At 44.6% G+C, this 17,161-nt stretch overlaps 1 protein-coding gene across 1 annotated transcript; it reads left to right on the top strand.

Annotated features, from left to right (window-relative positions):
* Positions 1–12,924: 12,924 nt before the first annotated feature.
* LOC125544693 (momilactone A synthase-like) lies at positions 12,925–16,133 on the top strand. Its single transcript, XM_048708465.1, has 3 exons — positions 12,925–13,082; positions 13,345–13,419; positions 15,112–16,133. Exons 1-3 carry the CDS (start codon positions 13,054–13,056, stop codon positions 15,923–15,925), a joined length of 918 nt encoding a protein of 305 aa, XP_048564422.1. The 5' UTR covers positions 12,925–13,053; the 3' UTR covers positions 15,926–16,133.
* The last annotated feature ends 1,028 nt before the right edge of the window (positions 16,134–17,161 follow it).

The following is a 17,161-nucleotide window of genomic DNA, read 5'->3' as shown; positions in this document are numbered from 1 at the left end:
TACTCGCCTTGAACTGGGGAAAGAGTAATTAGGGCAAACACCTACCACGTGTTGGTTGGGTCGATCTTATGGTCCCTTGAATATACAGCGGGCGAGAGTGTCAAGAGCTCCGCGGGCCCAGGTCGCCCTAGCCGGTGCCATCTTGTTGAATGTTCATCCGGCTATAGAGATAAAACAACTGTGTTGTGTTGACCGTTCAGCCGGCTTTCGTGATTGTGAGAAAAACAACCGTCTTGACCCAGGGCCTGCCCTAGGCCCATGGCAAAAGGTGCGGTGGCCTAGGGCCCATCTTTAGTAAGGGCCCAATATATCTACAATTTAAATAAATTATAAAAGATGGATTTGCGGAACAAAAAAAGAACATGAACAGGGGGCATATGCCCCCCTCGTCGACGCACTTCACCACCATGTTGTATTTTTTCAATAGATACTTATAGTTGAGTACATTACTTGAGTCGGGTATGGATGCATACCCTATCACCGTCCATACTGCATGACTGTACGCGATCGCCACGCAGGGGCAATCCGATCTCTTGCTTTTGGCGTCTGTTCACCTGATTGCACGTTACTCGCCTTGAACTGGGGGAAAGAGGAATTAGGGCAAACACCTACCACATGATGTTCGGGTCGATCTTATGGTCCCTTGTATACACAGCGGGGGAGAGTGCCAAGTGCTTCGCGTGCCCAGGTCGCCCTAGCCGGTGCCATCTTGTTGAATGTTCAGCCGGCTATAGAGACAAAGCAACTGTGTTGTGTTGACCGTTCATCCGGCTTTAGTTATTGTGAGAAAAACAACCATCTTGATCCATGGCCTGCCCTAGGCCCATGGCAAAAGGTGCGGTGGCCTAGGGCCCATATTTAGTAAGGGCCCAATATATGTACAATTTATATAAATTACAATAAAATGGATTTGCAGATGAAAAAAAGAACATGAACATGGGGCATATTCCCCCCTCATCAAGGCATTTCACCATCATGTTGTATTTGTCAATAGATACTTATAGTTGAGTACATTACTTGCATCGGGTATTGATGCATACCCTATCACCGGCCATACTGCATGACTATAGGCGATCGCCACGCAGGGGCAATCCATTCTCTTGCTTTCGGCGTCTGTTCACCTGGTTGCACGTTACTCGCCTTGAATTGGGGAAAGAGGAATTAGGGTAAACACCTACCACGTGTTGGTCGTGTCAATCTTATGGTCCCTTAAATACACAGCGGGGGAGAGTGTCAAGAGCTCCGCGGGCCCATGTCGCCCTAGCCGGTGCCATCTTGTTGAATGTTCGGCCGGCTATAGAGACAAAACAACAATGTTGTGCTGACCATTCAGCCGGCTTTAGTGATTGTGAGAAAAATAGCCGTCTTGGCCCAGGGCCTACCCTAGGCCCATGGCAAAAGGTCCGGTGGCCTAGGGCCCATCTTTAGGAAGGGCCCAATATATCTACAACTTAAATAAATTACAAAAAATGGATTTGCAGAACAAAAAAGAACATGAAAAGGGGGCATATGCCCCCCCATCGACGCATTTCACCACCATATTGTATTTATTCAATAGATACTTATAGTTAAGTACATTACTTGCATCGGTATGGATGCATACCCTATCACTGTCCATATTGCATGACTGTAGGTGATCACCACGCAGGGGCAATCCGATCTCTTGCTTTTGGCGTCTGTTCATCTGGTTGCACGTTACTCGCCTTGAACTGGGGAACGAGGATTAGGGCAAACACCTACCACGTGCTGGTCGGGTCAATCTTATGGTCCCTTGAATACACAGCGGGGGAGAGTGTAAGAGCTCCACGGGCCCAGGTCGCCGTAGCCGGTGCCATCTTGTTGAACGTTCAGCCGGCTATAGAGACAAAACAACTGTATTGTGTTGACCGTTCAGCCGGCTTTAGTGATTGTGGGAAAAACAACCATCTTGACCCAGGGCTTGCCCTAGGCCATGGCAAAAGGTGCGGTGGCCTAGGGCCCATCTTTAGTAAGGGCCCAATATATTTACAACTTAAATAAATTACAAAAAATTGATTTGCTGAACAAAATAAGAACATGAACAGGGAGCATATGCCCCCCTCATCAACGCACTTCACCACCATGTTGTATTTGTTAGATACTTATAGTTGAGTATATTAAATAGATACATGTAGATGGTGTATTGATACTTTATTTGCCTATTTTTTATTTTAATATTTTTTTCATGATATACATTATATATTGTTAAATCTATATATGTTACTAATGTAAATGTTCATTGTGCCTTAATCGCACTACGGCCTCCATAAGGCTAGGGCCAGCCTTGATCGTTCGCTTGATTCATGTCACGTATGGTTGCATGCCGGTCGCTATTCACACTTCACATCTTGTTGCTGTCCACTGGCCTGTGGTGGAACTCAATAATTTTCTTCACAAGAAATCACCAGATCGCTTGATTCACGTGATTGTATTCGCGTATGGCTGCATGCCCGGGTGCTGTTCATACTGCATGCGTTGTCTCTGTCCACTAGCCTATAATGTGACCTTTTAAAAAAATGTCCTATCACTGTCCACACTGCATGCCCCGTCGCATGGAACTCAACAATTTTCTTCTTGCGGAATCACCATGACACTTGATTCATGTGATTTTGTTTGCATATGGCTATATGAACCGCCGCTATCCATACTGCATATGCCCCATTGTTGTCCACTAGCCGATCATGTGACTTAACAATTTTCTTAGTGCAAAATCACCTGGTTGATTTATTCATGTGATTTGCTTCGCTTATGGATGCATGCCCTATCACTGTTCACACCGCATGACTCCACACGATCGCCACGTAGGGGCTATACGATCTCTTGCTTTTGGCATCTGTTCGACTGGTTGCATGCTACTCGCCTGGAACTGGGGGAAGAGGAATTGGGGCAAACACCTGCCGTGGGCTGGCCGGGTCGATCTTATAGTCCCTTAAATACATCATGGGGGAGAGTGACAGGTGCTCCACAGGCCTAGGTCGCCCTAGCCGGTCTTGTCGAATGTTCCGCCGGCTGTAGAGAAAAAATAGCTGTGTTGTGTTGATCGTTCAGCCGGATGTAGTGATTGTGAGAAAAATAGCCGTCTTAACCATTCGCTTGATTTATGTCGCGTATGGCTGCATGTCCGGTCGCTGTTCACACTGCACATCTTGTTGATGTCCACGCCTATGGTGGAACTCAATAATTTTCTTCACACAAAATCACCTGATCGCCTGATTCATGTTATTCATATGATTTGCTCATCAAAACTTGGGAGGCTAAAAATATCATCTTCATTAAACATAGCATCCCCAAGCTTACGACAAACATTAATTGCAGCAAATATATTCTCAAACATGTCATTCTCATCAAACATAGCATCCCCAAGCTTGGGCCTTTTCATATCATAAGCATAATCACTCTCATCATTAATAGTATGGATAGTTCCAATAGTATAGCAATTATCATCATCACAATGAGTAATAGGAGCAACATCATTTGGGAGGGATACATTTCTACCTTTGCTTCTCCATCTTTTCTTTTTCTTCTTCACATCATGTGTGGGTTTAACCCTATTTTTGGAGCTCCTTATTAATGAGATTGGTTGAATAGAAGGCTCCTCCTCGTTACCTGATTCATCATAAGAAATAACAGGAGGATATTGGGAAGTCTCTTCCCTTTCATTAGTATTCTCTTCATCTTCTATTTGTTTTCTTGTCTTTATGTAATTGGAAATATAAGGATTTTCAATGCAATTCATCGCACAATACATAAAAATTTCTTTTAGATCAAAATCAAGAACTTTATCAAGGACAAATTCTGGAAGATCCTTAGTTATATGATTCATTTCTTCATAACCCAAAAGCAAACTAAGTTCATTATGATGTGCAAGGGAAATCAAGTCATCACAATTTTTGGACACGATACGATCATGAAACAATTTGCATTGGGTATTGAAATGATCACGTTCATTGCAAAGTTCACAAGGACGGCAAATAAATTTTAAATTTTCAGCACAAACACCTAGCCTTTCTTGCAACCATTTAGTTTCCAAATACTTATACCTCTTGCAAAATATATTTTCCCTATTTGGTGTGTACTTGCAAGCTCTATGTATTCCACAAAAGTTGACATGCTTATAAGAGGCATTTTCATCATGACTAGTGCAATCATCATTAGTACTATGGATATTCAAAAAATTCATACTAACAACATTGCAATCATGCTCATCATTCAAATATTTAGTGCCAAACATTCTAATGCATTCTTCTTCTAACATTTTGGCACAATTATCGGAATCCTTATTTTCATGAAAGATATTAAAAAGATGAAGGATATGAGGCACTCTCAATTCCAATTTTTTGTAGTTTTCTTTTATAGACTAAACTAGTGATAAAACAAGAAACAAAAAGATACGATTGCAAGATCTAAAGAAATACCTTCAAGCACTCACCTCCCCGGCAACGGCGCTAGAAAAGAGCTTGATGTCTACTACGCAACCTTCTTCTTGTAGACATTGTTGGGCCTCCAAGTGCAGAGGTTTGTAGGACAGTAGCAAATTTCCCTCAAGTGGATGACCTAAGGTTTATCAATCCGTGGGAGGTGTAGGATGAAGATGGTCTCTCTCAAACAACCCTGCAACCAAATAACAAAGAGTCTCTTGTGTCCCCAACACACCCAATACAATGGTAAATTGTATAGCTGCACTAGTTCGGCGAAGAGATGGTGATACAAGTGCAATATGGATGATAGATATAGGTTTTTGTAATCTGAAAATATAAAAACAGCAAGGTAACTAATGATAAAAGTGAGCACAAACGGTATTGCAATGCGTTGAAACAAGGCCTAGGGTTCATACTTTCACTAGTGCAAGTTCTCTCAACAATAATAACATAATTGGATCATATAACTATCCCTAAATATGCAACAAATAGTCACTCCAAAGTCACTAATAGCGGATAACAAATGAAGAGATTATTGTAGGGTACGAAACCACCTCAAAGTTATTTTTTCGGATCGATCTATTCAAGAGTTCGTACTAGAATAACACCTTAAGACACAAATCAACCAAAACTCTAATGTCACCTAGATACTCCAATGTCACCTCAAGTATCCGTGGGTATGATTATACGATATGCATCAAACAATCTCAGATTCATCTATTCAACCAACACATAGAACTTCAAAGAGTGCCCCAAAGTTTCTACCGGAGAGTCAAGACGAAAACGTGTGCCAACCCCTATGCATAAGTTCACAAACGGAACCCGCAAGTTGATCACCAAAACATACATCAAGTGGATCACGTGATATCCCATTGTCACCACAGATACGCACATGCAAGACATACATGCATAAAGTGTTCTCAAATCCTTAAAGACTCAATCCGATAAGATAACTTCAAAGCGAAAACTCAATCCATTACAAGAGAGTAGAGGGGGAGAAACATCATAAGATCCAACTATAATAGCAAAGCTCGCGGTACATCAAGATCGTACCACCTCAAGAACATGAGAGAGAGAGATCAAACACATAGCTACTGGTACATACCCTCAGCTCCGAGGGTGAACTACTCCCTCCTCATCATGGAGAGCGTCGGGATGATGAAGATGGCCACCGGTGAGGGATCCCTCCTCCGGCAGGGTGCCGGAACAGGGTCCCAATTGGTTTTTGGTGGCTACAAAGGCTTGCGGCGGCGGAACTCCCGATCTATTCTGCTCTCCGATGTTTTTAGGGTATATGGACATATATAGGCGAAAGAAGTCGGTCAGGGGAGCCACGAGGGGCCCACGAGGGTGGGGGCGCGCCCAGGGGGTAGGGCGCGCCTCCCTGCCTCGTGGCTTCCTCGAAGCTTCCCTGACGTCTACTCCAAGTCTCCTGGATTGCTTCCGTTCCAAAAATAACTCTCCCGAAGGTTCCATTCTGTTTGGACTCCGTTTGATATTCCTTTTCTTCGAAACACTGAAATAGGCAAGAAAACAACAATTTGGGCTGGGCCTCTGGTTAATCGGTTAGTCCCAAAAATAATATAAAAGTATTTAATAAAGCCCATAAACATCCAAAATAGATAATATAATAGCATGAATACTTCATAAATTATAGGTACATTGGAGACGTATCACCCTCCAACCTATATATATGTGGGGAGGGGGGCGCCTAGAACACACAACATCAATTATTAGCCGTGTGCGGCGCCCCCCTTCATAGTTTACTCCCACGGTCATATCTTCTTAGTGCTTAGGTGAAGCCCTGCGCGGATCACATCACCGTCACCGTCACCATGCCGTCGTGCTGACGGAACTCATCTACTTCCTCGACATCTTGCTGGATCAAGAGGATGAGGGATGACATCAAGCTGAACGTGTGCAGAACTTGGAGGTGTCGTACGTTCGGTGCTTGATCGGTCGGAACTAGAAGAAGTTCGACTACATCAACCGCGTTGTCAAACGCTTCCGCTTTCAGTCTACGAGGGTACATAGACACACTCTCCCCCCTCTCGTTGCTATGCATCTCCTAGATAGATCTTGCATGAGCGTAGGAAATTTTCTGAAATTGCATCCTACGTTCCCCAACAGGTAGCAGCATCTATAATATGACATAGAGATTTGCGAAGTACACGCGGATCTGAATGTTGCAGACCCATTGACTAAAACCTCTATCACAAGCATAACATGATCTAACCCCAGAACTCATTGGGTGTTAATCACATGGTGATGTGGACTAGATTATTGACTCTAGTGCAAGTGGGAGACTGTTGGAAATATGCCCTAAAAGCAATAATAAATTGGTTATTATCATATTTCCCTGTTCATGATAATCATTTATTATCCATGCTAGAATTGTAATGATCGGAAACTCACATACATGTGTGCATACATAGACAACAACGTGTCCCTAGTGAGCCTCTTCTAGACTAGCTCATTGATCAAAGATGGTTAAGGATCCAAACTATAAACGTAGCATAAGATCTTATCAAGTTTATTGCTATTGTTTTCTGCATGTCAAGTAGTATATGTTCCTATGACCATTGGATCATGCAAATCACTGACACCGGAAGAGTACCTTGTGTGTACCAAACGTCACAACGTAACTAGGTGAATATAAAGGTGCTCTACAGGTATCTCCGAGGATGTCTATTGAGTTGGCATGGATCAAGACTGGGATTTGTCACTCCGTATGACGGAGAGGTATCTCAGAGCCCACTCGGTAATACAACATCACAACAGGCTTGCAAGCAATGTAAATAAGGAGTTAGTCACGGTATCTTGTATTACAGAACGAGTAAAGAGACTTGCTGGTAACGAGATTAAACTAGGTATGGTGATACCGACGATCGAATCTCGGGCAAGTAACACACGGATAGACAAAGGGAACTACATACGGGATTAACTGAATCCTTGACATCGAGGTTTGACCGATAAAGATCTTCGTAGAATATGTAGGAACCAATATGGGCATCCAGGTCCCGTTATTGATTATTGACCGTGGAGGTGTCTCGGTCATGTCTTCATAGTTCTCGAACCCATAGGGTCTACACACTAAACGTTTGGTGACGATATAAGTATAGTTGAGTTGTTTTGGTGGTAACTGAAGGTTGTTCGGAGTCCCAGATGAGATCTCGGACATGACGAGGAACACCGGAATGGTCCGAAGGTGAAGATTGATATATAAGACGAAGGGTATTGGAGTCCCGAAGTATTCCAGGGGCACTGGGTTATGGCCAGGATGACCGAAAGGGGTTTTGGAAGCCCCCAGCAAGTGTTGGGGGGCCTCATGGGCCAAGAGGAGGGGGCACACCAGCCAACTAAGGGGTTGTACGCCCCTCACCCCATCCTACGAGGCCAGGAAGGGTGGTGCGCCCTCCTAGGGCTGCCTCCCCTTGCTTGGGGGGCAAGGCACCTAGGGGGGCCACCCAAAACCCATCTAGGGTTCCCCTTGTGCCCCCCCCCCCCCCACAACCACCACCCCAAGGGGAACCCTATGGGAACCACCCTCCTCCCTTGCCACTATATATAGAGGTGTAGAGGGAGGGCAGCCGCACCCATCTATGCCACGGCGCTGCCTTCCCTCTCCCTCGTAGCCCTCTTCCTCTTCGTAGTGCTTAGCGAATCTCTGCTGAGATTTCACCACCACCGCCGCTACCATGTCGTTGTGCTGCCAGAGGACTCGAGCTACTACTTCACCGTCGCTCGCTGGATCGAGGAGGTGAAGGCGTCATCAAGTCGTACGTATGTTGAACGCGGAGGTGCGTCCATTCGGCACTTGGGTCGGGAGTTCGTGGGACGGATCGTGATTGGATCGTGAAGACGTTCGACTACATCAACCGTGTTTCTTAACGCTTTCGCTTAGCGATCTACAAGGGTAATGTAGATGCAATCTCTCCTCTCGTAGATGTTCATCTCCTAGATTGATCTTGATGAGCGTAGGAAATTTTTTGTTTCTCATGCAACGTTCCCCAACAGACGCACCTTCTACCGCAGACTCCTACAACAGCGTCGTCGACCGGAAGGGCAGAGAGCTGGTGAGAAAGTGGTGAAGCTCGGTTCTCTCTCCGTTTATATAATCTAGCTCCTACTATATAGTTAGAATTTGCCAGGCGGTTTAACTGTGTTCACTTTTGGTGACGCTTATATCTAAATTATGCCCGTTTGCTATTGGTTGATATGTATGTTTCCTGTTGAATTTGGCCGTTTGGTGATCTACGTAGCACGTTCCATGATTTTGTATGGATATAGGGTGCCAGACGCGGCTTTTGAGACTGCTTGGTCACTATCCTAGTACTCCTGGGTGCGCCCGCGGGCGTAGAGGGTGCCGGATTTGACAATGTCCGGTTGTAGATGCCCTTAAAGCATTTCTAGCCGACCCCTTATAATTTAGCCCCTTGATCAACCCGTTGTATTATATTTGCTCCACTAAAATAAAGCAGTTCCTAGCCGAACCTCTAAACTCAACTCCCTATAGCTTACATTTGACTTATGCATTTCGTCCAACACTTGCAATGCAGCACACAGAACACACGTATAAGCTAGAACGATGCTCTCCATGGCGGCCGGCGTTACCAGTCACCAAGCTAACTCTTCGGCGTTGACTCATGCGCGTGGCTGGCGTACTTGGCAGGGCTCGAGTTGGTCGGGTCATCACGGTCGGAGTGCGCTATTTACCTCACCGAGTTCATGTGCGGGGACTCGAGAAGGTGCGCGTGCTGACGGGCTGCAACCACATGTTCCACGCCCCCTGCATCGACCGGTGGCTGGCAGCGCGACCGACGTGTCCCACGTGCAGGCGGACGCCGTTCGTCCAGCCCAACAAGAGCTTCCTGAGCGCGGGCTCTGCATGGCAGGCGCCCGTTGTCGCGGTGGTGCGAGTATGGGGCAGAGGCACAAGCAATGCTAGACTCACGGCACGGGGGTGTTTTTTACGTGTTCCACGGAGCTGCTGACGTGAAGGTTTGAGTTGGATTAAACTCAGTAAAACACGTCCGTGTGTGTAGTATTATTGCAGAGGCACAAGGAGCTCCATCAACGAAGGTTTGAGTTGGATTAAACCGGTTTTGAGGCATAGTGGTGGTTGCTGCCATCAACGAAGTCGCTGTTCCTGCTGTTCCCAAACCACATGCGTCGATGGAGAGGGCCGGGATGGACGTTCCGCATGCGAAAAGTTGGCCCTAATAGTGTACTTCACATGCATGCATGACAGTATGGCAGAATCACTTTTTTTTTCTCCCACACAATAAATCCAACCATATCTTGCTCCTTAGCTAATTTAAACCATTCGTATCTTTTAAACCATATATTCGTTTTTGAAACTTTTTTGTATTAAACTCCTTGTGCCAAACCATTGAAATGAGATCAATCTTGGATATTTTTTGACCACGTTTAAATTCGGAACGTATATTTCACTTCTGTCGTGACTATTGCACAATTCAGAACCTACATTTCACTTTTCACCGGCTTGCTTCACAAAGAAAACAACTATTTAAATTGCACACTTTTCAAATAACATATTTCACTCTTCTGAAATAAACTATTACACATGTTCAAATAATCAGTTTCATAAAAGATACAATAGAATTTCACTTTCTCTAGTTACTCTTTCATAATACAGAACCTAGATTGCACTTCACACTAGTTTGGTTCACGAAAAGCACATATATTTCAATTACATGTTTTTGAAAAAACATATTTTCACTCTTTTGAAATAATCAGCTTCACATTTATACATTATAATTTCACATTTTGTGGTTATTATTTCACAATTCAAAACCTACATTTTTACATTTCACTGCCATATTTCACAAAAATCACATCTATTTTAGTTACATATTTTTTTAAATACATATTTCACTCTTCTAAAAAAATCAGTTTCGCATTGTTATATTATAATTTCACTCTTTGTGTTTCACAAGTGTGAAAAATTGTCATTCACAATTGTACAATTAAAAAGATGTGATTTTTGTGAACCAAGCCAATAACACATTTGTGAATTGTGAAATAATAACTACGGAAAGTGAAATTGTAATGTATGATTGTGAAACTGATTATTTGAAAATGTGAAACAGTGTATTTCGAAAGTGTGAAAATGTGTTATTTCACCAATGTACAATCTTTTGATCTTTTGAAATAAACTATTACATTTAAATTTTATATTTGGGTTAAATAGGTTTCTAGTTAAGTAGGTTGGTTTCACATATATTTCCACTGAAACAGGGTTTTCCACATTTTTCTAGTGAAATAGGTTTGATGGAATATGAAATGTTGAAAATTTAAAATGTTTGAAATGTATCCATGATTGGTCTAGTTTCAAAGGTCTTGGCGCCAGGAGTTCCAATTTATAAGTTATTTCAAAAATAAACTTATAGTTTAAATAATATGGACATTTTAATTTAGCTAAGGTGAAATAAAAGGTTGGATTTATGCGTGAGAGAAGAGAGAGAGGGGCTGTCACATGCTGCCGTCACTGCCATCTCTGTCGTAGGAAGGACAGCAGTGGGGGGCAATAGTTGTGTTAGGCATGGTATTGAATATGTATAGAAGAAAAGGAGAAGTAATAGTTGTCCACAGCCTAAATCTTAAAGCAACTGATGAATGGTGAGATGGTTGCCGGTAGGCACCGGAACCGCTCAAAAAGAGTTTGCGCGTGGTGGGGAGCTTCGGGGCGTCACCAAAGAAGGGGACGAGGGCTAGGGGTGGTTCTGACGTGGACGTGGGCTGAGACAGTGCCGAGCAAATGGAAATTATTTTTAGAACGAGACGCCAATGAGTATATTTGAGTATCTGAAGCCGCGATGAATAAATTTTTTAACTCCTCTAAAGAGGATAAGGGATCGGCTAGGTCCGGTTTTACCCTTCCATACTGGTTAGAGAAGTAAAAAAGTTGGTTTTGAGGGATCGGCTAGGTCCGATTTAACCCCTCCATTCCGGTTAGAAGAGTAAAAATTCGGTTTTGAGGGATCAGCTAGGTCCAGTTTAACCCCTCAAAACCGGTTGAAGAAGTAAAAATTCGGTTTTGAGGGATCGGCTAGGTCCGGTTTAACCCCTCCAAACTGGATTGAGGAGTAAAAATCCGGTTTTGAGGGATCAGCTAGGTCTGGTTTAACCCCTCCAAACCGGTTAGAGGAGTAGAAATTCGGTTTTGAGGGAGTGGCTAGGTCCGGTTTAACCCCTCCAAACCGGTTGGAGGAATAAAAATTCAGTTTTGAGGGATTGGCTAGAGATTCTCTTAGTTTCTCATCCGGAGTGTTATCTAATCCTGGCTCCGCCACTGTCTTGAGGCGAGGCTACCTTCCATCTTGTACTCGATGGGATAAAGCTTTTGTGGGCACGCACCTAGCCAGGCACCAGTGCAGTACTCACCACGACAGATGCATGAAACCTTAGCAATTGTTCTGCAACTTTGAATTTTGTATGTAGATATTTAGAGTGGCACTTTCATGTTGTCAATTACAGATTTGAGAAAAAAAATCAAGGTACTTGGCACCTGCAGTAGCTCCAATTCAAGTACTTGCGAAAGTGGCAATGTTTTACATAGCCTAAAAATAGTATTATGCAGTGTTATTTTTTGTGAACCTTTTGATTTTACATAAAATATCTGCTTTATTTAGAAAACAGGGCCAAAGCAACTTTCTAGATAGTCTCCCAATCGACTACCGGCCTTACATATTGGTAGGGATTAATTGTTCCATTATGGTCGTATTTGCTTCATTGTTCAGAGCTACTCCCTCCGTTCCATAATATAAGATCGTCTCTCAAGCTATGTCTTGAGAAACATCTTATATTATATTATGGGACGGAGGGAGTATAACTAGTGATAAGTGGACCCATCATGGTTTCATCAATCACCAACAACTCTTACAAGCATCTAGCTGGCAAGATGTGGCAACACCAAATTCATAAGACTAGCCACAATGGGTAGTAACATAGACTAGTAACATGCTCTATAGTGGGGAGTAACATATGTGTGGTAACATGCAACACTTCATTTATTAGGCTATAGACTCATCTTGCCTTGATATGTGTGATGTTCCTCATACTATCACTTTCCTCTTTTTTTTCATTTATTACTTGTCACATCATCTATTTTATCTAGATATGTGCGATATTACTACCTATGTTACTCCCACTATGGGTAGTCTAATAGAACTCTTAACAAAAAGTTCCTAGATTCACACACTGACTTTTATATGAAGAGCCGGTACACGTATTTTACAATTTGGCTGTCCCTTGACCCCCTTCTTGCTAAACCAACATGCACTTTTTATTATTTCTTTAGGCCTCTCACAATGCTCCACGTTGGGTGGCCTACACTGACCCAAAAGACAGTGAGGGCGTGTAGGAAATTAGAGAGTACTGTGCCCTTAAATTGTCCTCATAATGGTGAGATAATTAAGGTTGTTGGCTGCAAGGGGATGGGACAGGACAGGAGCTCCTCCGCTGTCGCTTTTACTCTATTTAAGGAGCTCCAAGCACACCACCATCCTTTCACACCCACACAAAGCAGAGCAAGTGAGCAACCCCTTCTCTCTCTCTCTACCGCAAGATCCAAGAACACAAGACGAAGGTGAAGATGATGCTCCGGCTCGTCCGTGAAGCTAGGTACTTCATTTGATTCTCCTCACTTCACTTCTCTCCCTGTCTCAACGGGCTTCTGTTGTGACATATGAGGTTTTATTTCTTACTGTTATATGCTCATATGCATGTATATATGTGGGCCTTCTTTTGATTAGTTTTGCTGGATCTTGCATTCTTGACTTTAATTATAGTCGTGCATATATGACATGCACACCAGAAAGAATTAGTTCCAGGTTGTGGAATTATGATACGTAGAATGTTAACTTCCTCTTTTCTTTCCTTTTAGGAGGGCGGCTACTTCCTCGGAGTTGGCCGGCAGGGCAGGCGCCAGGCGGTGGCTATCGACGGCGATGAAGGGAAGGTAAGAGAAAGAAAAACACTAGCTGCATTCATTAGATGTACTCCTACTTGGTGATCAGACAGGAGATCATGCACATACGGTGGATCTCTCCGTTGAGACTTGAGAGGGTGGGTGCTTAGAGTAGTTTCATCATGAGAGAGAGAGAGAGGGGGGGGGGGGGGGGGGGGGGGGGGGGGGGCAGAGAGTTGGAAGCTGGGCATGTGCATGAATGTTTGGTGCCGAGTTGGAAGCTCGGCAGTTTCCAAGAACAGTGCACTACTGTTCCCAAAAAGCGAAGCCGGCAGGCGACAGTGCCAAGAGCTTTCACCGGTAGCAAGAATCTTTATGTTAAATTATGCGCGCGAATGCTGGATTTTGTAGTCGTATGACCCAACACCTTTTCCCTTAGATAATCCTACCTTTTTTTGCATGCATGCTGATCACTTTCTCAGACAGATCACGATTGTCCGTGTCTCCTTTTTCCTATTTTTCTTCACTGTTTGACTCCATGCATATCAAATCAGATTTCATCCTAGCTTTTTTTCTGTGGGAATCATACTTATTGCTGTAAAAGATGCCTAACTCGAACAAAAAAAGATGGCAGCTTCTTTTGTGTGAGTAACTGCATATATGCCCTGGTGCTTGTACGCGTGCACGCTATATTTCTCTTCGTAGCCTACATACATTCTATTGATTTTACCTTGTTACATCATGTTAATTTAATTCATATTTTAAAAAACCGGACCGACGACCAAACTAGTGAAGCTGTCGATTCATGTTTTCACTTGTCCCATAGGCGGGTTTTTTTTGGATTCAATCTCATTAGGAAAATGTACAAATACAGTCATTTTTTTAAGTGGACAAATACAGTCAAATATGTTTTTTTAGAGAAATACAGTCAAATATGTGTGTGCTCAAGAAGACAAGCTAGCCCAACTAGCCACTATGCTGAACTAAAAGTCCAATTGGTCCCATTCACGCCACCTAATTTTAGCAACATTTATAGGACGACCCCCAATGTGCCGTAGAGCCGTCTGGTTCGAGCGCGCCAGCTCTTTTAAAAATTGATGGTCTTACTGGAAATTTTTGGGCTGGGCTCCTTGTCCCGGTCTGTAAAGAATCTGAAAAGGCACCAGTTTTGGCTTTTTTCCATTCAAACCGAAGGTCTGGTCTGGCTCTTAAAAATACTCCCTCCGTTCCATAATAGATGACCCAACTTTGTACTAACTTTGTATTAAAGTTAATATAAAGTTGAGTCATCTATTTTGAAACGGAGGGATATGGTTTAATGTCCATCCCACTTCACATTTATAGTAAAAGGTTATAGTTGATACACGGAATTATTGTGCACACGACAAACAATATGGACAATATGCTGCCATTTGTTGCGATGCATGGACAGGTTGATTGGCTTGTCATCCAAAAATCGTCTCCACGCTATCATGTGCATAGCAGTGCTCGTTTCAGTGCTTGCAATCGTTGCTAGATGGTCTATGGATCTTGATGTAATTTTTATCATTTTTAATATTCGTTGAACTACCGGTCATTGATTGGCTTGTCCAAAAATCGTCTCCATGCTATCTGGAAGTTCTTCTCGCAAAAAAAAAACATAAACTCTAGTCTCCAGAATTTTTCAATCAGTCCCCAAGAAAACATGCAAATTTCATCTCTTTTTTTTAGTCTAACATGCAAATTCCCTCTAATTTTGTGCAGGCTGGAGGGAAAGACTGCACTGATAACCGGAGGAGCAAGTGGGCTGGGTAAGGCCACAGCCCATGAGTTCATCCAAGAGGGCGCATGCGTGGTTCTCGCCGACATCAATTCGCAGCTGGGCCTCCAAACAGCCGAGGAACTCGGCCCGCAGGCCCACTTCGTCCACTGCGACGTCGTCCTCGAGGACAGCGTGGCCGGGGCAGTGGACACCGCCGTCGCGAGGCACGGCCGGCTCGACGTCATGTTCAACAGCGCCGGCATCGTGGGATCTCTCTCCGGCACTTCGGACATGGCAACCCTGGACCTGGACCAGTTCGACGACATCATGCGCGTGAACCTGCGCGGCACTCTGGCAGGGATCAAGCACGCGACGCGCGTCATGGCGCCGGCGGGCTCCGGCTCCATCCTCTGCATGGGCAGCATCAGTGGTATCATGGGGAGCCTTGGCTCGTATCCCTACTCGCTTTCCAAGCTCGCCATCGCCGGCATCGTCAGGACAGCCGCCGCGGAGCTCGCCCGTCACGGCGTCCGCGTCAACTGCATTTCGCCACACGCCGTCGCGACGCCGATGGTGGTGCGGCAGTTCTCGCAGATGCTCCAGGGCGCCGACGAGGCCACGGTGACGGCCATCATCCGGAGTCTCGGCGAGCTCAAGGGCGCTGCGTGCGAGGCGGTGGACGTGGCCAGGGCTGCCGTCTACCTCGCCTCCGACGACGGCAAGTACGTGTCCGGCCACAACCTGGTTGTGGACGGCGGGTTCACCACCTACAAGTATATGAACGTGCCGTTCCCCAAGCCGCAGGACAGTGAATGATTATTACCGATCAGTTAGCTACGGTTGGTTTGGTTTTGTGCTCATGTGGTTCTGTACAAAACTGCACCTAATTATTCAAAGGGGAGGAGAGTGAGGGCTTTTGTTCTTTGGTGTAGAGGTGTTGTGACTTGTGATTCTTGTGGTTTCAAGTGTGGAGGGAAGATTAATCCCATGTGTCAACTGTTTATTTAACCGCGGCTTTGCCATAGATTTGTTTTCAGACCAAATATCTTTTTTTTTCTTAAATACGCACAAGTGTGCGTATCATCTATTATTATAGAAGAAAAAGGGGGAAGAGCCCCACCACAATAGAGTTACAGCCCGGTTCTTTTGGGCGATTCTCCCAGAATCTTGAGAATCGCCCTCCATCCAGCTTCTCCTAGAATCTTGTATTCATATTTGTTCTACAATCCTAGATGTTCACATCCTAACTAGCTAGGGTTATAAAAAAAGTATGTGTTGAAGATTCTGAGAGAAGCTGAGTTGAGGGCGATTCTCAAGATTATGGGAGAATCGGCCAAAAGAACTGGGCCTACCTGCAAGACTCAACCACTCCACGAAAGATAGAACTAACTGGAATACTTGCTAGACTCCCACCTTCTAACTCCCACCAAGAATACCCGCTTGGTTCCATACAATGCACTCACTCGCAAAACCACACACAGAATACCCGCTTGGTTCCATACAATGCATTCACTCGCAAAACCTTGTAAGACCTGCTACACGCAAGTCGTTGCACCATCAAGGACGATAGCATTCCAGTGCTTCCATAGCACCGACATGACTAGGACCCCGATAGCACGAGCCGTCTTCGTGTGTAGCCCAAGATGTCCTTGCCTAGCACACCAACCCTCAAGAGATTCATCCACCCCGGGCGCACCTTGCACCGATCCCAAAGTTGTGAAAACCTTGGTCCAGACCTCTCTGCCAAACACATAGCCGACAATAAGGTGACTAATGTTCTCGTCATGCTGGTCACAGAACGGGCAGAGCTTGGTCAGAAGTCCAGCCGAGAGGTCTGCCCGTTCACTTGGAGGTCACTAGGTGACTAATGTTCTTTGACCAAGTGAATGCCGGGGACTCCCAAGTGACTAATGTTCTCGTCACGTAACGGCGCTGGGGAACTCCCAAGTGAATGCCGCGGTAGGTGAGACCTCCATCGCCGCGAACTAGGCCACATAAGCCGACCTAGCCGAGAATTATACATGTTTCTCCTAGGACTCAGTATGCTCTTCA

The sequence above is a fragment of the Triticum urartu genome, chromosome 1 (genome assembly GCF_003073215.2).
Source record: "Triticum urartu cultivar G1812 chromosome 1, Tu2.1, whole genome shotgun sequence".
Taxonomy (NCBI): Eukaryota; Viridiplantae; Streptophyta; class Magnoliopsida; order Poales; family Poaceae; genus Triticum; species Triticum urartu.
This window is presented reverse-complemented; position numbering and strand designations above follow the sequence as displayed.